This window comes from Bos mutus, chromosome 20 (assembly GCF_027580195.1).
Source record: "Bos mutus isolate GX-2022 chromosome 20, NWIPB_WYAK_1.1, whole genome shotgun sequence".
Taxonomy (NCBI): Eukaryota; Metazoa; Chordata; class Mammalia; order Artiodactyla; family Bovidae; genus Bos; species Bos mutus.
In genome coordinates this window covers 30,335,155-30,360,940 of record NC_091636.1, presented here as the reverse complement: position 1 = coordinate 30,360,940, position 25,786 = coordinate 30,335,155, and the positions used below count along the sequence as shown (strand labels likewise).

At 40.0% G+C, this 25,786-nt stretch overlaps 1 protein-coding gene across 7 annotated transcripts in view; it reads right to left on the bottom strand.

Annotated features, from left to right (window-relative positions):
• ARHGEF28 (Rho guanine nucleotide exchange factor 28) overlaps nt 1-25,786 on the bottom strand; it is a 345,798-nt gene that overhangs the window by 269,288 nt on the left and 50,724 nt on the right. For 6 of the 7 annotated variants that reach the window (XM_070357593.1, XM_070357587.1, XM_070357588.1 and 3 more), the window contains exon 2: nt 10,267-10,310. In XM_070357593.1, coding sequence (XP_070213694.1) covers nt 10,267-10,299 — 33 coding nt within the window. In that variant the 5' untranslated portion in view covers nt 10,300-10,310. Of the gene's footprint in view, nt 1-10,266; nt 10,311-10,878; nt 10,951-25,786 lie in introns of those variants that run through there. The other variant, XM_070357594.1, reaches the window with a different exon arrangement.

Here is a 25,786-nt window from a genome sequence, read left to right as displayed (position 1 = left end):
TATTGTGGATCTGCCACCAACAAACTTTCTGAGCAAAAAAAAAAAAAAAAACGTTATGGCTTCCAATACATCATTTACAGATCCTGAGTGTCAAACCAGCTGAGTTAACATAGTCAAATAAGTGATTCTCCCTCTCAGAGCCTGGATTTCCTCATCTGCAAAGTTCGAGTGGCTAAGGCAAAGATCTCAAAGGTGCCTTCACATACCAAGATTCCAAGCTGATGGTCAAGAGGGACTGATCACAGGAGGCCCATCGGGGGAGCTACAGGCAGAGAGGGGGCAGCATCTGGAGGACAGGATTTCCTTCGACAGGAACCAGAAGCCAGAAGGAATCTGTGGGAGTCAGGAAGGAGGTGTCCACCAGGTGAGCACAGAACAAAGCGACCAAGTCACTTACAGCCTCCTTAGGAAATGGCCTCCCTGGGCCCTGTCCTGGGGTCCCACTCCAGAAGGCTGGGGCCTGGGAGAGTGTGCTCAGCTAAGGAATTCAAGGACACTTCACCAAGCCCCAGAGATAGAAGAGGTTGAATGGAGGAGGTTCAGCTCAGCTACTTACAGCACTGATTAGATCACCAAACACCAGATTACACCTTCAATTACACACAGTGGGCCCAACAGCAACCAACATACTTGGGACCTAATTCAGCAGGATACTGAGACTCAAAATAAAAGAATAACGACCATAAAAGGCTAAGGGAAGAGGGAAGCCACTTAGATCCAACTGGCAACAATCTCCTGAAGCTAAAACTCTGTTGTCCAAATGGTTGTATAATCTGCAGCAGCAGGAGAAAAAAAATGATTACTCTCCTCAGTCAATTGCTACCATTAACACATCTAAAAGGTGGAAGAGAGCAAGAGCCCACACACAAAGTTCCACAGACACACCCTTTGCAGATGTTATAAAAGTCTCCATGGATTAGATGTTCATATTAGCCAGAATCTGAGAAACAGCAGAAACGAAGCACCATGCCTCTCCCTAAAACAAAGATTAAAACAAGGGAACTTCTTTGAACTTTTACAAAATGTAACATGCTACCCTTCTTTGCACAGTGAAAATGAATTTATAACCCCCAACTTCATAATTACCACAATTGTTAGGGCTAAAGAACTAGATATTAAGTATATCTGAAAGTTGCTAAATAAAATGTGAACTCTTACACCTCATTTGCAAAGAAATAATTGAAGTATGTAATATTCTTCATTCAACAATTCCACTTCTGGGAATCTATCCCATAAAAATGAAAGTATGCATAAATAAGGACTATGGACAATGATGTCTAGTAAATACTGATCCACAGAGAAAGGGCCTAACCCAAACAAACATTTATTAAACAGAATGAATTAGAGCTACACCTGATGACTTGCAAAGATTTCCACAAAGTAATGCTGGCTTAGAACAGATATAGAAGTTTATATAAATATGATCCAGATTCTTTTTTGGGCCATTTATCACTCAGCTTGTAGGATCTCAGCTCCCCAACCAGGAATTGAACCTGCATCTTCTGCATTGAAAGAACAGGGTCTTAACCACTGGACCATCAGAGAATTCCCTGATTCAGACTTGTTAAATGATTTTACTAAAACCTGTGTCTATATTTACGGACGTGTAGGGTTGTATGAGCACAGAGAAATGTAGAAATGAACACACTAAGTCAATGATTCTCAAACATTAGCAGACATCAGAATCACCTGAAGGTGATAGCTAGGCCCCCACACCCAGAGTGTCTAATTCAGTAGGTTTGCAGTAAGGTCTCAGAACTTGTATTTCCAACAAGTTTCCCAAGGAGGCTAATGCTGTTGAGAATGACTGCAATAGGTTTCAATAAGAGTTACCTGTGAGACTGAAGTGGAGGTATGGAAACGGGGAGAGAATAATGGGGATCTGTGCAAGATAACATAAACAGCTTTTTACATGATTTCTTTCATCCACTGTGTGTGTGTATGTGCATGCCCACAAATTTCTGAAAGGACTGTCATCAAAATACTAATGAAAATTCATCCAAAGGTGGAATTTGAAGTGATCTCTATTTTCTTCTTGGTAATTTCTTATTCTTTTTTTATAATAAGCAAGTGTGATTTAAATAATCCTTGAAATAAAGCCATTTTATTGAGAAAAAAACCTTTGGAAATCAATTTCTCAAGGAAAAGCTCTTCTATTTTGTTTACAGCACTGAACTGATATTTTTGTAAAGATGAATGCTAATTACACTTTATTTAAAATAAAAATGTAATTAATGTGGAAAAGGAAGTTCTTGGATGAAGTGCATAACAACATGTACTTTATGCTGCTGCTGTTCAGTTGCTAAGTTGTGTCTGACTTTCTGAGACCCCATGGACTGCAGCCCACCAAGCTCCTCTGTCCATGAGATTTCCCAGGCAAGAATACTGGAGTGGTTTGCCATTTCCTTGTCCAGGGTATCCTCCTGACCCAGGGATCGAACCCACAACTCCTGCATTAGCAGATGGATTCTTTACCATTGAGTCACCAGGGAAGCCATATGTGTATTTTATAACCTTTCTTAATCAACAAAAATTTAGAGAAAACTCAATTTTTAAAGTAATCAAAAATAACCTACAATGGAATATAATCTGTAAAAAAAAAAAAAAAAAAATCACTATGCTGCACATGTAAAACTAACACACATTGCAAATCAACTATACAATTTTTTTTTAAATTCAGCAAAAACATACAATCTTTCTTGTGAATGTACAAACATTTTCTCTTTCAAAATTCAATCTGATACTCAGCAAAATCTCTTTTTAAGCTGTACTTGCAGCAGTTCCTCTTTTTACATACAGACTAGAAAATAAACAAAAACCAACTAAAAATAAAAAATAACTTTATGACTTCAAATATAGAATGTAAGTTCCCAAGTGGTGTCCATTAAATAGCATTAAGCTAGAAAATAAGTATCTCAGATCAGTTATAATCATTGTAATTTACACTTTTCCAGGCTTTCCCATTTCTCATTAGTTTCTTCACTACAGCTCTTTGCTAGCTTAAAACATCTCCTCCTAAAACCATGTTACCATTCTATCTGAAAATTAAGCCTGGACTTCAAACCAGATGGCATGCCTCTGCTTTTCCACGGGGAACAAACGCCTGGCCTTTCAGAACTGCTTCCTTTAGTTCCCCTCAAAATACAGATGCAGGAAGCTGCTAGAGGCTGAAAATTGGATTTGTAATGCTTATATCCCTAAGGTTTGCAAATCAATATTATAAACTCTTGGCTATCAGTCCTGCCAACTCCATCTTCTTCTGTAATCTTATTATGCTGCAGTGTTTCTCTGTTCCTGCAATAACAACTCAACGGACCTCCATGGTTCATTTAAAAATTAGGGTAAGTCTAAGGCTGAGTTCAGGAATATTTCTGCATTCCCAGTACTGAGACTGTCCCATTCCTAAAGATAAGCAAACACAAATGCTTGCCAAGGAGAAAAAAGTTTGACCCCCCAAAAATAAAGGAAAACATTTAAAGCACATGATCAGATAAACACATAATCAGAGACTATACTTCCTCCCTCTGAAACAGATTCCTGGAAGATAGAGAAAAGAAGATTAAGTTCTTGCTTTGTGCTCACAATAAAACTAGGTGGGTATAGAAGAAATATACCATGCCAAGATACGAAAATACTGCATAGAAACTGAAAACAAAGTAATGGCCCAAAACTGTTCTGGCAAGCAGGAAATAAACTTATTAGTACAGAACACTAAAGTAAAATAGAAAAGAAACCATGCTGGCAGAAATCAGACTAAAAGAAAAATTTTTAAAGGATAGAAGAGTTAGAACAGTCCAACCTTAGAATATCAGCTGTTCTAGAAGGTGAAGACAATGCTGAAAGACCAAAGGATAAAACCTTAAAAAGAAGTTGAAAGTTTTCATGGATTCAAACAAAATGTATGGGGCAGGGGGCAGGGAAAGACTTACATCCATAGATTTTTTTTTTTTTTTTTTCTATAGGTATAAAGAATCTACCATCTTTAGGAAGGATTCTCTATGGTGACCCAAAAATAAAAATGGAAAAACATTTTAACTATAAAAGTTTTGTAAGAAATAAATCAAAACAGGTTATAATCAAAGGAACCAAAAAGAAATCACTTATAGGACCCACTTGAATGAAGAATCCTTTTGTGAAGGATGGACAGAATTTGGGGAATAATTGCTATTTTTTTTTCTCCATGATTATTGCCCCATTATGTGATTTAATTCTTCTTGAGGTAAATCTCACAATTTATGTTTCTAAAGCCTGTCTTAAATGATTTTTCCAGTGTATTAGCGTACAATTATGCTTAATATTTTTTATAATCAAGATCAAGAAACAACAGTTAGAACCAGACATAGAATGGACTGGTTCAAAATTGGGAAAGGAGTATGTCAAAGCTATATATTGTCACGCTACTTATTTAACTCACATGCAGAGTACATCATGTGTAATGCCGGGCTGGATGAAGCAGAAACTGAAATCAAGATTGCCAGGAGAAATATCAATAACCTCAGATATGCAGATAATACCATTCTAATGGCAGAAAGCAAAGAGGAATTAAAGAGCCTCTTGATGAAGGTGAAAGAGGAGGGTGAAAAACCTGGCTTAAAACTCAACAGTCAAAAAACGAAGATCATGGTATCCGGTCCCATCACTTCATGGCAAATAGATGGGGAAACAATGGAAACAGTGGCAGCTTTATTTTCTTAGGCTCCAAAATCACTGCAGATGGTGACGGCAGCCATGAAATTAAAAGACAATCACTTCCTGAAGAAAAGCTATGACCAACCTAGACAGCATATTAAAAAGCAGAGACATTACTTTGCCAACAAAAGTCCGTCTAGTCAAAGCTATGATTTTTCCAGTAGTCATGTATGGATGTGAGAGCTGGACCATAAAGAAGGCTGAGCACCAAAGAATTGATGCTTTTGAACTGTGGTGTTGGAGAAGACTCTTGAGAGTCCCTTGGACTGCAAGGAGATCCAACCAGCCTATCCTAAAGGAAATCAGTCCTGAATATTTATTGGAAGGACTGATGTTGAAGCTCCAATACTTTGGTCACCTGATGCAAAGAGACAACTCATTGGAAAAGACCCTGATGCTGGGAAAGACTGAAGGCAGGAGGAGAAGGGGATGACAGAGGATGAGATGGTTGGATGGCATCACTGACTCAATGGACATGATTTTGAGCCAACTCCGGGTGATGGTGAAGGACCTGGAAGCATGGTGTGCTGCAGTCCGTGGGGTCTCAAAGAGTCGGACACAGCTGAGGGACTGAACGACAACAGCAAATCATCTCAATAGGTTAAGGACTCTTCATGATTTCTAGTTTTGTTTGGGTTCTCTCTTAACCACACTTAGAGTTATCTTGTTTTTCCAAAAGAACTAGTCATGACAACTAGACAGAATCACTGGGAATACACTGGAAAGAATCAAAATTCCAAGATTCAGTGTATCAGTCACATGAGAAAACACATCATGTAAATAAATGCCAAAAGAACCTTCAATAAAATTCAACACAAATTTATAGATAAAACTCGGGAAAAAATACACCAAAATTTCAACATCATTATACATAACAGGACTAAAAATGGTGTTGATTTTTGCGCAGTATTTTAAAATAAATATATATAACATAATAAATATGAATAAAATATTATGGGTTTATAACCAGATTGCCGTAAACTAGGAGAAAACAGAAGTGAATATTTACGAAACATCTGAAGACAGAAGGTCACAGAGGAAGCCTGCCCCAAGATACAAAAACAAATAATAGCCTAGCTTGTGTCTGCTTTGCCTATGTGTTACTCATCTGATGAAATTTGATTTAAAACGTGTTTTCATTATAATACTTCCCCACTGACTGCTTACTGCATGAGGTCAAACGGGAAGATTGGTTTAGGTCAATCCACAAAGATACTGACACAAAACATCAAGTGGAAAGGCACGTTTCAGTTATGCTAAATACAGTGTATTTCATCTGAGATACCAGTTATAATATGCATTTTATATTCCACTAGGAGAAAAACTGCCAAGTTTTTGTGAGTTTTATACTTTTAAAAGAGCTCATCGAAATTTATAGACTTTACCACATTATCATGTTGCTCTTTCCATGTCTTTCTATACACACAGTAACTTTGACTTTTTAATGCCAAATCACAGTGAAATCATTTTGAAAGCAATTAATTCATATAGAACCAGAAAGGCACATATGTAATTTAAAATGACAACAGTGTGAACCATTGTGACCAAGGTCACACATGCGCAGGTATTGACAGCTCCATCATGACACCCGCCAGGATAAACACTGAAGGGAGAGTCTCTCAGTTTCAGAGATGTAAAATGAGAAAATTACACGTTTAAACTGATCAATAACAATAACGTTTCGGGTCACACATGAGCAGGTATTGACAGCTCCATCATGACACCCGCCAGGATAAACACTGAAGGGAGAGTCTCTCAATTTCAGAGATGTAAAATGAGAAAATTACACGTTTAAACTGATAAATAACAATAACGTTTCACACCATCAGTCCCCAGCCATTTTGGTACTGGGAATGGTTTCATGAAGAACAAGTTTTCCCTGGACTGGGGGTGCAGAATGGTTTCGGGAGGATTCAAGTGCCTCCACTCCGCCTCAGGTCATCAGACTTTAGACTCTCATCAGGAGCACACAACCTACATCTCTCATATGTACAGCTTACAGTAGGGTTCGCACCCCTATAAGAATCTAATATCACCAATGATCTGGCACGAGGTGGGGCAGGTGACAACGCAAGCTATGGGGAGCAGCTGTAAATACAGATGAAGCTTTGCTTGCTCACCCGCCACTCACCTCCTGCTGTATGGCCCAGTTTCTAACAGGCCACAGACCAGTACCAGTCTGTGGCCCAGGGGCTGGGGATCCCTGTTTTAAACCATCTATAGAGGATGAGATTATGAGTGGCTTATTTTCTGAACACTTTCTGTATTTTTTTGTTTTTTTCTAATTAGTTTATATTATTTGATAATTAAAAAACTTTTTTGCTCTCCGTTGGTCTGTTTAAGTGTCTTCTCTCCTTAAGCAATGCATACTGACTCTTCCCAAATCTGGTCTTAATCTGGTAGTCTAGGTTCGAAATATACCAAAATGTTGATCAACTACGAGGTTTTGAAAGCTGGAGGCATAATCCTCCCAGACATCAGACAATAATACAAAGCTCCAGTAAACAGAGCAGTCGGTACTGGCACACACCAAAAAAGACATCTGGATCAATGGGACGGAACAGAGAAATAAACTTACACACTCACAGTCAACCAGCAACAAAGGGGGCAAGAATATACAATAAGGAAGAGACAGTCTCCTCAGCTAGTGGTGCCGGGAATGCAGCTATCCAGGACAGCTGCATATAAATCAATGAAGGTAGAACAATCCCTCACACTAGACACAAAAATAAACTCAAAATGGCTTAAGGACTTAAATACAAGATGTGACACTGTAAAACTCCTAGGAGAGAACACAGACAAAACACTCTCTGACATAAATCACAGCAATGTTCTCATAGCTCAGTCTCCCAAGGCAATAGAAATAAAAGCAAAAATAAACAAATGAGATCTGATCAAACTTCAAATGTTTTTCATAGCAAAAGAAACCATAAACAAAACAAAAAGACAACCTACTGAGTGGGAGAAAATATTTTCAAATGATGCAACTGACAAGGGCTTAATTTTCAAAATATACAAACAGCTCATACAACTCAATAACAAACAAACAAAAAAAAGCCCAATGAAAAATGGGCAGAAGACCAAAATAGACATTTCTTTGAAGATGACATACAGATGGCCAATAGGCACATGAAAAAATGCTTAACATTATTAATTATTACAGAAATACAAATCAAAACTACAGTGAGGTACCACCTTACACTGGTCAGAATGGCCATCATCAAAAAGTCTACAAACAGCAAATGCTGGGGAGGCTGGGGTTGGGGTCAGGGTGGGTGGCGGGTGCAGAGAAAAGGGAACCTTCCTACACTGCTGGTGAGAATGTAAACTGATGCAGCCCCTAGAAAACACACTATGGAGGTTCCTTAAAAAAATAAAAATAGACTTGCCATATTATCCAGTAATCCCACTCCTGGGCATTTATCTGGAGAAAACTCTAATTCAAGTAGATACAATGCACCCCTATGTTCATAGCAGCACTGTTTACAATAGCTAAGACATGGGAGTACCCTAAATGTCCACCGACAGATAAATGGATAAAGAAGATGTGGGGTGTGTGTGTATGGAATGGAATATTACTCGGCCACAAAAAAAGGATGAAATAATGCCATTTGCAGCAACATGAATGGACCTAGAAATTGTTGTACTACATAAAGTCAGAAAGAAAACAAAACATGCCATATGATAGCACTTATATATAGAGTCTAAAATATGACACAAATGTACTTATTTATGAAACAGAAACAGACTCACAGACATAGAAAACAAACTTACATCTACCAAAGGGAAAAGGGTGTGGAACAGGGATACACTAGGAGTTTGGGATTAGCAGACTCTTGCTGTTGCTTAGTCACTTAGTCACTAAATCGAGTCCAACTCTGTCGCGACCCCATGGACTGCAGCCCACCAGGTTCCTTTGCCATGGGATTTCCCAGGCAAGCATACTGGAGTGGGTTGCCATTCCCTTCTCCAGGGGATCTTCCCCACCCAGGGACCAAACCCATGACTCCTGCATTAGCAGCTGAATTCTTTACCACTGAGCCAGCTGGGATACAAGCTACTTTACATAAAATAGATGAATAACAAGGTCCCGCTGTACAGCACAGGGAACTATATTCAGTGTCCTATAATAAACCATAACGGAAAAGAGTATAAAAAAGAAAAAACTATATATATAGTTATGTGTGTGTGTGTGTATAACTGAATCACTGCTGTACGGCAGAAACTAATCCAACACTGTCAGTCAAACATACTTCAATTTTTTAAAAAGCTACAAAGTTTTATATGATGATTGGATTTTAGATCTGTTTGGTTTGAGGTAGGGGAGCAGAGTGGAAAGAATAAAGCTAAAGAGGATTAAGTTACCAAAAAAATTAAAAACTTGGGACTAAATTGGTCTAATGTAGCCTTGAACCAATCTCTTTTCTTAATCTTAATTATGGCTAGGCCAAGTCTAACCATCTATAAATCATTTTATGACCTCCAAATCACAACCTAGAGAGAACACTCTAGACACTGGGTAACCCAGAAGGCAGCTTTTTCATTATTCAGTTATCTTATCATTTTGTTTTTCTCCAGAGAATAGAGTGGAATGTGTAAGGGGGAGGGGAGGACGCAGCAAGGGAGGAGGAGGAGGAGAGAGGGAGGGCCACCTGGGGAGTGATGTGTGTGTAAGGAGAAACGAATGACTATATTTTAATTGATTTAAGATTCTATTTAAATTTGTTCCAGTTCCTTGATATTTTGTCTATTGGGGATATATATAAATTGAGATCATACTAGATCATTCTAGATTTAATATTCTTGGTGTATTTCATGAGTGGATGATGCAAAGGCTACCTGAAAGCCCAGTTCCAATGCATACAACCCACGCCCACCCGCCACCAACACAGGTTCCAAGAAGACGTTATGCCTAAAATAAGGAAGGTAGAGAAATCATCTGTCATTTTCTATGTGGGGAGACAACTGGTTCACTTCTGTTACACCTAGTAACTGCCTTCAGGAACAGAATCCTCTGTCAGCCCAGAAGGTGCATCTGATCAGGAACCTCACCGGCTTCTCTGCCCACACAACCCCCACCACCACCTATATATGTATGTCCCAGTACTTTTGCCTTTGAATTCCTATTTCATGATTTTACCTTACTATCATGTTACCAACTATCATTGAACCCCTCTCCTCCAAAGATACACACAGAAAGCATTCTTGGTTATTATCAGCATATCATATAATAATGTGTTCAAAAATCATCCACAGAGATAAACTGAATATTTTTGAGTCCAGAAGTTAATACAGTTAAGCATTGGTTGTATAGTGGTGAGCAGAGCTGCCTTCCAGAAGTTATACAGTTAAAAGTTACTCAGGAAAATACCATTAAAACCTAGACTTTGGAACCAGGAGTCAACCAGTTTTAAAAGTTTCCATGCAAAAACTTGAACTAGACAGTAATGCTGTGTGCGACTTTTTTAAAACTCCCAACTCAACAGTAACCAAGACATTTCTTCCCACTTTGGTCCCATGGCTTTCAAGTCCAGGAATGAGCCACTTAGGCCTGCAGCCCAGGGCTTAGGCACTTACATACAGAGGTACTTCGCTGCAGTTCAGCTCCATGGTTTCCGCATCTGCAATGAAAATAACAAACAAGAGAGTTATTGGAGGAGTCCCCGTGTGACCAACCAGTAGAGCTGTATCCTGCCTTTCAGCTAACATCATGGAGGGAAGAGATACCCACTAGATAGGAAAACTGCAGAGTCAAAACTAAGAACAAAGGAATAAGATGCTCTCCGTATAAAATAACTTCCCCCCTTTCTTCTTTCACATGAATATCTACAATAAGGAAAATCTATCACCCCCAACATTATCCCACTGACTGCTCCCAAACAGAAATTGTCAATATATTTCAGAAAGCCAAGAAAGGCCAACACAAGCATGTGGCAAGTTTTGCTTTAGTTAATCACTTAGGCTACTCTGAGGTCAGAATCCACTCCTGGCTGGACGGGGCAGGAGGCTATGGGTGACAAGACAGATCTCGGACCTGCTACTCAGGACCTGAAAGCTTTCTCCGGAGGGAGGCAGCCCACTGTCAGGCTAACCAGCCTCTCCACTAGCTGTAGACACCCCATCTGCACCCAGAAACCAGCTAGCAGCTTAGACAAAAGGAGCATCATTTAAATGAGGTTCACTGAACACCTTCAATGGGCTCAGCATTGCACAAAGATGACCAGGAAACGATCCACTCCTCACAGAGCTCACAGCTGAACGGACACCTAAAGATGGGAAGAAAGTGAAGAGTGGGCTGCATGTGAACTCTGAGGAGGGCCGACAAGGAGACTCATGGCCCCCATCACCTCTCCTCTCTCCCCCCACCCACCTGCGTCCTCTGGGACACAGTTCTGCTCACCAGGCCAAGCCTGGCTCTGGTCCCCAGGCCACCACCAGCTGCAGTACTTTGGGGATGTCTCTTAAGAAGGCAGACACGGAGCACCTGAACTGTGATTTTGAGTACAGTAATCCCCAGAGGACACACGTGACCCAGAGGACAAATACAAAGATTTCTATTTTATTTCTTTATAAAATCATTTAGCTCACATTTTACTAATAGTTCATAAACATGCTGGCGCTGGCCACCTTCCTGGGTCACAAGTTACCTTCCATGACTCATCTGGAGAGAAGACAGAGGGCATCGCAAGGCCGAGGGGTTGAGAGCTGGGCCCCGCCTTGGTCCTCGTTTTCAACACTTTGGGCCCCGTGGCAGTTCATGTGGACACACTTAAATGGGCTTACAGGCTATCGTTAACAATTTTTAATGAAACTAACCTCATAAATTGGATGAATGGTTTAAGGAGTCCAGAAGAAAGTTCAAATTAAAAATAAAAATAACCACAAAAATAACAAAACTGAGACTCCCAATCCCAAAAGGAATTGTTCATCAGCTACACTATAAAATAAAAATAATGACCAACCTGAGAGCATTGACAAGTACATGCCCCCAAGATTCAAAATGATCAAGAAGGCATTTAAAATATGAATGTAGGACCTCCCTGGTGGTACGGTGGATGGGAATCCGCCTGACAGCGCAGGGAGGGGTTGATCCCTGGGCCAAGAAGATTCCACATGCTGAGCAGCAACTAAGACCCTGTGCCACAACTGCTGAGCCTGTGCTCTAGGGTCCAAGGGCCACAACTACTGAAGCCCGTGTGACTAGAGCTGTGCTCCACAAGAGAAACCACCATAATGAGAAGCTCGCACAACGCAACTAGAGAAAGCCCACAGTCAGCAACAAAGACCCAGTGCAACCAAAAATAAATAAATAAAATTTAAAACATGCAGGGCTTCCCTGGGAGGCTCAGCTGGTAAAGAATACGCCTGCACTGTGGGAGACCTGGGTTCGGTCCCTGGGTTGGGAAGATCCCCTGGAGAAGGGAAAGGCTACCCACTCCAGTATTCTGGTCTACAGAATTCCATGTACCATATAGTCCATGGGATCACAAAGAGTCGGACACGACTGAGCGACTTTCACTTTCAAATGAACGTATATCCACAGCACATGTACCATGACTCTCACACTAAATGTATGCTGTGTCTCAAAATACTAGTCCTCTTTCACCTGTTAACAGTCATGCCATACACAATTCCAATCTTTTATAAAACTTTACTGAACTTGATAATAAAATCAGAAGATTCTTTGAAGATTTCTACTTAATAGTAAAAGAAATGAATGCACTCTATGGTAAGCACAGTGCTAAGAAAAAATGGCTGAAACACAGAGTCAAAAAACACAAAGTTAAAAACTAAAGCACGTTCCTTTAGGAGCGAAACTTTTAAAACAGAATGTTCTAAGAAACCCATTAGGACAAATTAAGCTGTGTGGAAGACTTGCCATAGAGTTAGAGAAAAGTACAGATGGTATTAGATTTTGTCTGATAAAATACATTTAAAAAGTCACTTTGGGTGAGAATATGAAGATTTTCTGAAGAGTGAATTACTGCTTCAGTAAATAATGTTCAAAATACCACCCTGATGGGGCAACTTCTCAGATAGGAAGTTTAAAAAGCACAAATGCAAAATCCATTCACTGTGTCATTCACGGGTGAGATATCGTAACAAAGAACCTGAAGCCAAAAGCACACAGTTTGCCAGGATGTCAGTGTGGTTAATTTTATAGAAATAAGACCTTTAAACACGGTCAAATCTTTACAGCCGCTGCTGCAACAAGACGGAAATGACCATAAAAATCTTTACCACATTAAAGGGTGTTGGTTATATCGCAACAAAGTACTTTAAAAAGTTGCCAACCGTGTACCACCTAATCTTCTAACAAAAATAGAAGTGTTCTAAACTTTTGCTGGGTTTTCTAAGATTAAAACTGGCTGTTTACAGCAGATTTTTCTTAAAATATTTTTCAAATAAATATCCTATCCCTTCTAGAAAGGGGTGATATTTAATAAGTGAAAAAGAAAAGGCATCTCAAAAGAAACAGGTTATAGACAGTATACACCATCATAAAAACATGCTGAAAAAGTATTTGTATGTTTTTATTTTGTGATTTTGATGCAAAAATTATTTAAAGTTTGCCATCTACTAAAGCCCTCATACACACATGCTTTAAATTTTGGGGAAAGGCTTTCTAATATACTTTTTTAACCTTGCCAAATGTTTCATGGGTTTTTTTTCCTTTTTAATGCAACAACTTCTGATTAATTTGCAGGAAGAATGATTAACATCAGGAAAAATGGGAATTTACTAGCTACATTTAAACAAACTCTTATATAATTGTTGGATGGGATTAAAATATAAATCCCTTTATTTATAAGTACACCCAGCACTCACTTCTTCAATTAGAGTCTTTTTTACCATAGTATGGTATCCTTTCCAGCTATGACACTTCAAAACCAATTTCAAAATAAACAGTACTTGGAACCAGACATTCAAGCCAAAGTACTACACAGCATTAAAATTACTAAGCATAGATTTTCAAAACAGTGGCACATTATCACTATATTACTCTGCCATGTATTACATGTCAATGCTTTTAGTGAGAACAAAAGGGGCTATTAAAATTTTTTTTTTACTACAATGTTTAACCTTTACAGCTTTTTAGATTTGAGGTATGTTTTAGAATATACACTGTTACAGTAGTTATTGTCGTTCGGTCACTAAGTCATGTCTGAGTCTTTGCAACCCATGGACTGCAGCACGCCAGGCTCCCCTGTCCTTCACTATCTCCCGGAGTTTGCTCAAATTCATGTCCGTGCTACAGTAGCATGTTTTATTAATAAGTACATTAAGTAAGGGATACACGCTAACATTTCATACTTAAGGGTACAGGACAACATTTTGAAGCTCAGCTCTATAAAGTAAGCAAGCCTTCCCCACAATGGTTAGGCTGCTTTGCCCAAGTCCTCCTCCTCTGTGTTCAGTAGACTAAGGCACGACCTGTGGAGTGCAGGGCGCTCACCAGAGCCTCTAGAGTTGTGTGTTTATCCAGTGAAAAGGCCCACGTGGGCTGAAGTGCAGTCCAGAATCCAACCTGGCACAGCTCTGTGAAGGATCCAGGGTCTGCAGTCAGTACAAGGCCCACTTCATCAAACGCCTGCCTCAGCTTTGGACTATAATTATCTCAGACGAAAAGCAAAACATCAAGGGCTAAACAACATATTTACATTTCACCTGATATTTAACAACTCATATTTTATTATGTTTACCTTTTGCCTGTTTTCAGTGAAGACAGTTAAGAACCATTTTGAGCAGCAGTTTTCTTGTTTTCCAGAGAAACTATATTTCACTGCTTGAAAAAATAAACTAAAACCAAAACCCCCACAGTTCTCAGCCTCAATTCCAACACTTATAAAACCTCTATTAGGATCACCTACTTAAGCTGTAAATAAAAAAGTTCAAAGCAAATATATCCTCAAATAAAACTTCAAACCAAATCAGATATTAAAAACTATATCCTCACTTTTCTGAAATTAATTCCTCTGTTATAGCTAAAAGCAGTAACCTCTGTGTTCACTTGCAGAGCTGCATGGTGAAATGAGGCCACACCTCCTTTTACATCAAGTTTAATGATAAAAAATTTGTATTTGCTAAACAAGTCACAATTGCCTAAGTTCTTCACATGCTGTAGCTTTGCAGTATGTAAGTCAAGTGTCATGCGCTGTGCTTCATTTTCTAACGCTTGAGTTCTCCACCTGTGATTTCAAAAATTGAGACTCAAGTACTTTTATATCGTACTGCACTTTTTTTTTAATATTTGAGAAACTGAAGAGCCAATACAGTTCTAGTCTTGCTGGCAGACACCATGGACTAATTGGCCACAACTTTTAATTTTACTCCCCAAAGAGGAAACAATCTTGTGAAAAGATCATCAAGATACAAAAAATTCAATATTTTAGATATTTTTTGAAAAATATATACTATTCCAGTATCTTTGATTGCTAGTTAACTCTAAAGAAAAATATTAGACTGTTTTCAACAGGTGAAAAGAACATTTTAATGTTTAAAAATAACATTTAACTAATACAGAAAAAAATCAATTCTTTGAAGTTCTGGGTTTCCCAAGTTTTTGCATCTAAATGAAATATTCTAAGACTGAGTCAATATAAAACCATGGCTAATTTTGTCTTCAACATGCTAAAAACTGGTGTGTATGCCTCTCACACAACCTATTAACAGATAAAGATCAAATATTTATCAATACTATAAACAACTACATTTAGAAGGATAATGGTACGTGAAGTACTGCATTAAGTATTTTACCAACATCATCTTAGAGAATCCTCATGGCTGCAGTTGTTCAATCGCTAAGTCATGTCTGACTCTTTGTGACCCCGTGGACTGCGGTACTCCAGGCTTCCCTGTTCTTCGCTAATTCCTGGAGTTTGCTCAAACTCATGTCCACTGATTCAGTATCATTGAGAAAATGCTACTTAGTTACCTAAACCTTCATTTACAAGCCCCTCCAGTTACAATGTTAACTGCAAAGCAAGTTACCTAAACAAAAATATTTAAATAAACAGACCACTTACAGAATTACAAGCAACAGCCTCCCTGTTCATTCTTCCCCCCACCAGCATCTACCCTCTAGCAATTTTATCCTGTACACCAAAACTTCTTCTATAGCTGTATGCTTTGGAAAGCAAATAATGCTGAAAATAATGCTGGAAATCTTTTTTTAAGCATGAAATAAGGTTAAATAAAATTGAGAAGAGAGTTTGAGTACTGGAGAACTTCAAGTCACATACAAAACTATGAATGAGAACGTGACAGAGATCCATCAACAAGTAAAAAGAAATAATCATAATAAGATAAAAGCTTAAAGACAGTAATTTCAACAGTAAAGGAATACAAGTACCTTCTTCCCACCTAGGAGAAAATAGAAGACAATCTTGGGTGTTTCTAACAAAAATGACCCTCATAATAATGCTTTGCAATCAAATAAGACAACACCAATGTCCGACTGTATAAGTTGTGCCAAAAAAAAAAGTCACAACCTCCTTCAATTAATCTCTCACACACACATGATTCACCTTATGTTCCTTCTAAGAGTCAACAGAGCTGAAAACTAACTGTGTAATAGGTCACCCTGAACAAGGCTAGGCTGGTATTTAAGCAGCCACTCCAGAACGGTAAGCTCTAGCCATGATGCTCTGCTGCCTTTCAGCCAAAGGAATAAAATATAAATTTTATAAATATTTTCAGAATTTCATTTTCAAAAACTAGAACCCCAGGCAAATCTCTTCTCCACCACTGTTACCTCTGAATTGTGGTCCCCATTTTAAGGAGCTTCACTTTAAAGGGCCTTCCTGATACCTGCCCTCTTCAGCTAGAAGGGCCTCCCGCACCCCTGTCTCCACTTCACACGGGCAAAGAAAAGCTCAGCAAAGTTGTGCCACGTGACTGAGAATGAAGCCAAGAGGCTAACTGTGGCCAAGGCATGTGGATCCAGCCTGTCTGACCCCAGAGCCCATGCTCTCCTTGGCCTCAGCACAGTCCTTTTGTAACATTACTACAATCTGAAAGACAGAAATTCATTTGGCTAAAAAGCTGTAAGAACCTCATAGCAAGGAATATAGGCTCAGAAACAGACTGTGTTTGAACACCAGTTCTACCCTATTCTGTGTGACTCTGGGCCTGTTACTTACCTCCCTTCCCTAGGCCATGTGTCAAGTAGAAACAGTAACAGTACCTACCTCTTAAGACTGTTGGGATGATCAAGAGATTTGATAGAGTAAAAAGAGAAAACACTTAATGGGCACGCAATAAATCCTAGCTGTAACTATCATTTATCATCATTGCATATTACAATGCATACATGCTCAGTCGTGTCCAACTCTCTGCGACCCCATGGACAGTAGCCCGCCAGGTTTCTCTGCCCATGGGATTCCCCAGGCAAGAACAGTGGGGTGGGTTGCCATTTCCTTCTCCACGGGATCTTCCCGACTCAGGGATCAAACTGGTGTCTCTCCCATCTCCTGCAGAGGCAGGGGGATTCTTCACCACTAGTGCCGCCTGGGAAGTCCAGTCATTGCATGTGAAGCATACACAAAGGCTTTTTTAAGCATTTGAATCTTTATTTCAAATAAAATCATTCAGAACCTCTACATATTAGACTGATCAAAATGATTTGGCAGTAATTGGGGTGAAAGGGTAAGAACGAGGTCTATTCAGCTCAGCCTCATTCTGGCGGCCCCAAAGAATTCCCAGGTATCAGGAATTCTGAAGAGCACTGTACCACATCACTATAATACTGTCAACCTCCACAGGATTTTTCATTAATTTTTTTATTTGGCTGCGTTGGGTCTTGGTTACAGGATGTGTGATCTTTAGTTGTGGCACGTGGGATCTTTCACCGAGGTGCACGCACACTCCAGCTGTGGTGTGTGGGCTCAGCAGTTGTGGCATGCAGGCTCCAGGGTACATGGGCTTCGTTGCTCTGCGCCATGTGGGATCTTAGTTCCCCAACCAGGAATGAACCTATGTCCCCCTGCACTGCAAGGCAGATTCTTTACCACTGGACCACCAGGGTAGTCCTAATTCCACAGAATTTTATCTGATTTTACAGAACCAAATATTCCCCCTCCACTTTGAAACTTCAAAGAGCAGAGAGCAATTACTATTGGGGTAATTCTATTGCTACCTTAGTTTGAAACCTGTGGCACTGGAGACGGAAATCTTGATTCACTGCTCCTTCAGTGAACCTTGGAGTGTAGAATTTTAATTGTATTTCACAACTGTTATACTAACAGGAGGAGAGAAGATCAGTTAAACTGGAGGTAAGTCTAAGTAAAAACCTTCCATGCCAACACAATGGATGGGCAGGAAAAAAGCATTTTAGAATAAACCTACTGCTGAATACACAGCAGTGTCTACAGACCTGCTTCAGACTGGAGTTATCTACCTGATTTGTGCAGGTCTAAGCAGCTTTATGTGAAAGAGTAGAATTACTTGGTGAACTCAGTCTGGGGAAATGTCTGAAGATTAGAAAGCAGGCAACACAATAACCATTCAAAAGGATCTCATTAATTCCAACGACTGGGGGTGGGGAGGAAGAAGGGGAGCCAGTCAGTCTGAAATGGGACAGCCTAAATTAGAGGACGTTTGTAAAGTACAAAGAGGAGCAGGAGCTAGCTGCTAGCAAAATGTTCCGCCAAACCAGTCACACTTGCTTGTATTTCACAGGATGTATCTGCACACAGAGTGATTAAGCCCTCAAAAAGCTTTTTTATACATCAATGGAACATTCCCTTTACTGGCTCACTTTTGCTATTAATCTGTTTAGTGTATCCTTCATAGTCAATGCAAAGCTCAATCACTCAAGCATCGCGGGCAAGTTCCATCTCATCAGGGCATCAATGTCCTTATTAGCAACACAGCTCTAAAGCTCCTCTCTCATGTCAAAGTCAATTCACTGCACAACACTATGCAGGCTGTCATGGGAGGGATAATAAAATACATAAAGTATATATATATATAAAATACTGTCCCTAGCATGGATGAGCTTACAACCTGGCCAGGATAAGATCTATAGCCATGAAAAGTTAAGGGTAAAGGAGTAACACCCCTGAGCTGGCAGAACACGATAGTATAGGACGAGCATGAAGCGATAAATGAGTTACATACACAGAACGAGAGAAAGGAGGATTCAGCATGAAGACAGACCTGGATACATGATATTTTTATGAAACACTGAGGAGTTAGATAAATTAGAGTAACAGGTCTAGAAACCAGAGGGAGTAAAGGTCACTGGCCTCTTATGTTAACACACAATTCATCCCCAAAACAACACATACTAAATCTGCAACAAGGACTTCCCTGGTGGTCCAGTGGTTAAGAACATGCCTGCCAGTGCAAGGGACGTGGGTTCAATTCCTGGTCCAGCAAGATTCAACGTGCTGCAGGGCAACTGAGCCCACATGCCCTAGAGCCCGCGCTCTGCAACAAAAGAAGCCACGGTCATGAGAAGCCTGCATCTCTGCAACTAGAGGGTAGCCCCACTCACCACAACTAGAGAAAAGCCCACGCAGCAACAGCAGACCCAGCGCAGCCAAAATTTTAAATAAATAAATAAAAATCTGCAACAAAAGTGAACAACAGACTTCCAAGGGGCGAGACTCCTTTGCCAAAGACCTAACAACATTCCTAATTTCATGTTTGCTTTGAGTCAGAATGTAAACAAAATACACTCCAGTTTTTCCGACAATGAGCTTTTTACTTTTCCATCTTAATGGAATGCATGATCAAGTTTAATACAACTAACTGATGCTGACAGTTCTCTGCTTGGGCACAGATCATGATCATATCAAATTTATCAACCCTTGCTTCACCACCAGCATCTCATTTCTATTTTCTTATTGTGCACTCATCTTTATAAAACAAGGAAATGGAGCAAGAAAAATAAGTCACGTACTGTAAAGAGCCATGCTACTAAAACTGACCTGGCAGGTGTGAAATGCCCACAAGTTCACTCATTTGCTGATGCCTTAAAGCTCAAATTCAATACAAGAAAGACTGTTTTCTTGGCAGAGCTGTTCAGCCCAAGAAGTTTAAAGCAGCAATCTGGCAATGTATCCCAGAGTAGTCAAGAAAAATATTGCTGAGAAAGAGGCATTTGAGTTAGGTCCTCAACAGAATAAAGCCTGGCTAATATAGCTTTCTCTTATTTTGTAAAGTATAGAGTTTCTCCACTTTTTACTTCAACAAAAGAAAAATAACTCTCCCCAGAGTCTTCTGCAGGATTACTGCAAATTAAGTGGATTCATATGACTTATAGTTCATTGATGAACTTTATAGAGTCTGTGAACACCAAAAATTTAGGTATGAAATTTTGTGTGATGTGCATTTTTCTGACAAGAGTTTATAGCTTTCAGATTCTCAAGGGACTACTGGACATTAAAGACTAAGACCTCTTTTTTTTCCATCATGCTAGACATCAAAATTAAAAAGTGTTCCTCTGTGAAAGCCCAAGTGAGGGAGATCAAAAGGCATGCTGCAGACTGGGAGAAAATACCCAACAAAGGACTAGGATCTAGAATATATTAAGAACGCTCAAACAATCCAGTTGGAAAATGGACGAAAGACATGGACGTTTCACCAAGAGGATATTTGCATGGCAAATAAGGTCATGGGAAGACGTTCAACATCATTAACCACTTTAGAGATGCAAATTAAAACCACCATGGATATTAACTGGATTTACTGTGGTGATCAATTCACAATACAATCAGTCTCCCATATCCGCAGATGTGGAACCTGAAGATACAAAGGGCTGACTGCACTACACCATTTCATGCAAGGGACTCGAACATCCACAGATCTGAGTGTCCACCAGTGGGCCTGGAACCAGTCCTCCACGAATACCAAGGGATACCTGTATATACATATAAGGAATGATTGTGTTTTATACCTGAGACAAATACTATGTTCTAGGTCAATTAATTCAAAAAGAGAACTTTGGTTCATGTATTGGAATGCTACACAGCTGTTATATCTACTATAGAAAGAAATACTTAATGCCTTGGAAAGATGTTCATTCCAAGTTAAATTTAAAATGAAAGTTATTTAAAACATATAGTGTAATCCCATTTTTGCAAATAATATATGTACACAATATGTATACAAAAGACATGAGAAGGCTATAAATGTGAAAAAAAATCAAAAACCACACACACATAATGAAATATCAATATAGCATTCAAATGGCTATAACAAAACACAGTGCATAACCAAATCTTGGAAAGGATGTAGAGATACTAATCACTTACACATTGCTGGTAAGAGTGCAAAATAATATAGCCATTCTGGAAAACAGTTGGGCAGTCTCTTAAAAACTAAATACACGTTGCCACCAGTAATTCCACTAATGGGTATTTCCTCCACCCCCAGAGAAATAGAACTTTATGTTCACAGAAAAACCTGTATGCAGCAGCATTGGTAATAGCCTTATCTATAACAGCCAAAAACTAGAATCAGCCCAGATGTCTTCAACAGTTGAACGTTGAAGACAGCACAGTCTGCTGTCTGTATGCACACTTATGTGTGTACATGCCTAAGTCAGCAATATATACTACTCAGAAATTAAAAGGAACTGACTATTTACACGCCATGGATCAATCTTTAGGAAATTATGCTGATCGATAGGAGCCGATCCCAAAAGGTCACAGACCATAATCCCACATATATAATAACATTTTTAAATGAGAAAAATTAATGGACAACAGATTAGTAGTGGCCAGAGGCAGAATACAGTATTGGGAGGGGTAAGGAGGGAAGGTGGTCATGATTATAAAAGGGTTCAGAACCATTCAGTATCTTGTCTGTGGCGGTGAATGCGTGAACTTACACAGGTGATAAAAAAGGATGCTGAAATTTAAGATCACAGAGACTAGTAAATATAAGTAAAACTGGGAAACCTGAATAAGATGAGTACATTGTATCATTGTCAATATCAACTGATCTTAGTAGTAGTAGCAGTTAGAGGCTCCACTCTTTGCAACCCCACAGACTGTAGCTCACCAGGCTGCTCTGTCCATGGGATTTTCCAAGCAAGAATACTGGAGTGGATTACCATCTCCTCCTCCAGCGGATCTTCCCAAGTCAGGGATTGAACCCGGGTCTCCTGCATTGCAGGCAGCTTCATTACCATTTGAGCTGTAGGGCAATTGAGCTTATTATAGTTTTATAAAATATTACCATTGGGCAGAGAGTATAAAGGTTTTCTACAGTGTTTCTAGGGCACTCAGCAGTAAAGAATCTGCCTGCAATGCAGGAGACGTGGGTTAGATTCCTGACTGAGGAAGATCCCCTCAAGAAGGAAATGGCAACCCACTCCAATATTCTTGCCTGGGAAATCCCATGGACAGAAGAGTCTGGTGGGCTACAGTCCATGGAGTTGCAAAGAGTCGCACACAACTTAGCAACCAACCAACAACTAATAGTATTTCTTATAACTGAATGCGACTGTACAATTAGCTCAATAAAACTGTCAATTTGAAAAGTCATGTTAGAATTTATGTATCCTAATCGATTTTCTCTTTTGCAGTGGCTACCATAGGTGGTCCACAGCCCCTCACCTCTCACCGTCATTTTCCAATGATATTGCTACTGCTTAAAATATTTTTAGGATTCTTTCTCAACCTGTGACATGTTTTGATTATTCTGTGTGACAGCTTTAAGAATAAGTTTCAAATTTTAAAATGTCAAAAGAAATTCAGAACTATGTTAGAGAAGAAACAAAGTGAACAAAGAAGTGAACAAAGTAGGAAATACTATTTATGGGCAAGAAACAAAGTAACTAAGTCATGAAAGTGGTTCTCTTTTGTGGAGTCACCGGCTTAGTTTAAGCTTGTGAGATCCAAGATTAAAAAACCACATACTTCTGATTGAAAATCCCTTCTAGAGGCAATGTGAAGCCAAAGAAGTATTTGAAGTGAGGCAGTAACTTACCTAAGGTCGTCTTGTCACAAGGTTGACCCAAAGACTATAGAGACAAAAGAAAGTAGCTGGGGGAATAGGCGCATGGAAAATTCTCCTGATAACTTAGGAGCATGGCTACTGAGATGTTAACAAATCCAACCACAGGTGGAAGGCCCCACCTCCCCCATGGCTTTCATCTGCATTTCAGACAGCAAACTGTGGCTTTACACCACCCCCATCCACCTCCCCATTCCCAACTAGGTTTTATACGGTCTCTGCAGGAACATAAAGGTACTCTCCACCTACTAACCACAAAAATTACATTCTTAAACCAGAATAGCTAGATTACTGCACCCAATTCTAAACTATAAGACTAGTGGACAAATGAGTAAAGCCTGGAAAAATTCTCAAATGATGCTTTCACATTTAGAAATATGACCTTAATGATTAAAAGCAATGAAGCTTAACCTCAGAGAAACAGCTAGTTTCTAAATGTTTCATTTAGTTTAGCACATTTACTCCAAACTTCCTATATATGCTTAGTACTCATAAAAAAAAAAAAAATATAAATGTCTCCCTTCAAATGTCTATCAAATCTATTTGAAAAGAAAGGGTATACTGATATGAAACAGGCAAATAAGCTAGAGGAACAGGTAACTGTATACCAAGGAAAACACAACCATTCACTTTCTCTATAAATACTGTTAGGTAGTTAGAATAGGGAAAGTGAAGTTGCTCAGTTGTGTCCGACTCGTTGCAACCCCATGGACAGAGGCGCCTGGTAGGGATTTTCCAGGCAAGAATACTGGAGTGGGCTGCCATTTACTTCTCCAGGGGATCTTCCCAACCCAGGGATCGAACCCAGGTCTCCTGCATTGCATGCAGACGCTTTACCGTCTGAGCCACCAGGGAAAAGGAGTTCAAAATGGTGGTGGCTAAAAGATAAGGAAGAGAAAAGCCCACGAAAATAGAACAAAGGAAGGCCCGAGGACCGGAGTGAGGACCTCAGGTAGAACAAACAGCACTCCTGGCTAACCCAATTTACACAGGGCAGGGCCGGGGGAGGGAAACATATAAAAAAAGGAGCCAAAGGGCTGGGGCTCTCTCTCTCTCCTCCCCCCGACCCACACATGCTGGGGCACTCTTCTCTTCGCGTCTTTGGGTCCACACGCCCTCACACATCAGGGATGGATTTTCCTGTTATTATCTAAATAAAATAGAGCTGTAACACGGAGCTGTAACACTGATTTGTCTAAGAGCTATAACACGGTCTAAGACCCGAGAGCTGTGACACGCCAAGGGCTTTAAGGTCCGTCACTCCAAATCTTTGTTGTGACGAGACAGAATCGAGGAGCATACACTCGCCTGACAATACTTTTATTGAGTGTCTATTATATCCTAGGTACTGGGGATGGAGGGATGAGTTCTTCCTAGAGAAACTGCCAGCCCAGCGAGAAAACGGAAAACAATGAGAATATAAAATGTGTGGGATTCTGCGAATCCAGGGAGATAGAAATGCTCAAATCACTCAGCAGCTGAGGTATCAGGCATGGTTCCCCAAGGAGATGAGGCCTAAGCTAAGTCTTAAAGAATACATACAACTGCTTGTTACTAAGGGCATTCCTACTTAGAAAAGCATTTGGAAATGAGGGCAGAGCATGTCTGGTTCTTATGTGACTGAGTTGGTGGGGCAGGGGAGGAGCAGAAGAGGGAAGGGAACTGCTTCTGGCATTCAGCATTGGGAACCGTGCATGCTGAGCATTCAATAATACTGGACTGATTGTGCTCAAAGAACTGTCCCACCCAAATGCCAATAGCGACCCTTGTTGAAAATCACTGACGTTCACCAGGTAGACGGTGAAATGGGAGGACATTTCAAGTAGAAGAAACAGGAGTAACTACACAGAAGCATTCAAGAAAGGGTTATTCATGGAGCTACAAACACCTCCAGGACTACTGAAAGTATGCATAGGGCAGTGGTGGGAGAGAAAGATGGAAAATTTTTCCAGGCCCCAATGTTACATCATACTAAGTAACATGAACTTAAAGCCAATTAGTGGCTTTAGGCAACAGAGGCAAGCAACCCAAATTGCGTGTTAGAGAGATCTCTGTGACGCAGGGCTAAGATGAACTGAAAAGAGAGAGACCAAAGTCAGGGAAGTCAAGCAAGAGACCATTGCTATTGTTCAGGTGAAAGACAGTGAGAGCCTGATTCAAAGCAATGTTTTAGGGAGGACAAAGAAATGTGAGAGATTAAAGAACAAAATGAAAAGGCCTTGGTGCTTAACTAGATGTAGGGCATAAGGACCAGGAGGAATGAATCTATGGGAACTCCTTGGTTCCTGGCTTAGACAATGGGAAGACGGTGCCACTGACCAAGAAGGGGAAAGTGAAAGGGGAGGCAGATAGATGACTTGGAGAAAGAAATAAAAATGAGTTCTGGCCGTTAAGAGCTTGAGATGTGATGACTGGTGTCCAAGACAGGTCAAAAGCAGGGACCTGGAGTTCAAGAAAGACGTCTGGGCTGGAGAGAAAGATTTTGATAATACAGTAACAGTAATTAAAGTCATTTGGGAGTAAATGAGATGGAGTAAGGAAGTGGATACACACAAACTCAAAAAGGGCTTAGAACAGAAACTTGGAGAACTCCAAGAGAAACGGAGAGGAAGGAGAGCTCACAAAAGGCACTGAGGAACAGAGAAATAGGGCTGACATTTACGGAGCTGTACTAGACAATTTTCATCCAGTCCTCACAAACATATGGAGTACCTTCCGCTATTGTCCCCATTTTACAGATGGGAAAAGTAAGGCACAGAGAGGTTAAACACTTTGCTCAAAGGCACACAACTAAATGGTAGAATGGAAATTTAAAACCAAGCAGTCTTGTTCCAGATTCCACACTCCCAACCATCTATTACCATGTTAGAAATTTAGAAGGGGACAAATGTGACAAAATCCAAGAGAAATGAACAAGGGAGCAAAAGCTGTAAAGCAAAGTAAGATAAGAACTGAGAAGGAACACTTGAAGCCGAGATTGGAGAGGTCGCTGGTCTGCCTGGCCACACCCATGCTGGAAGGAGCAGCCTAATGAGAGCAGTGCAGCAGTAACCAGGAGGCGAGGAGTGGAGAAAGTAATGTTAAACAGCAAATGCTTTAAGAGTTTAGGAAAATGAGAGAGCTTTGC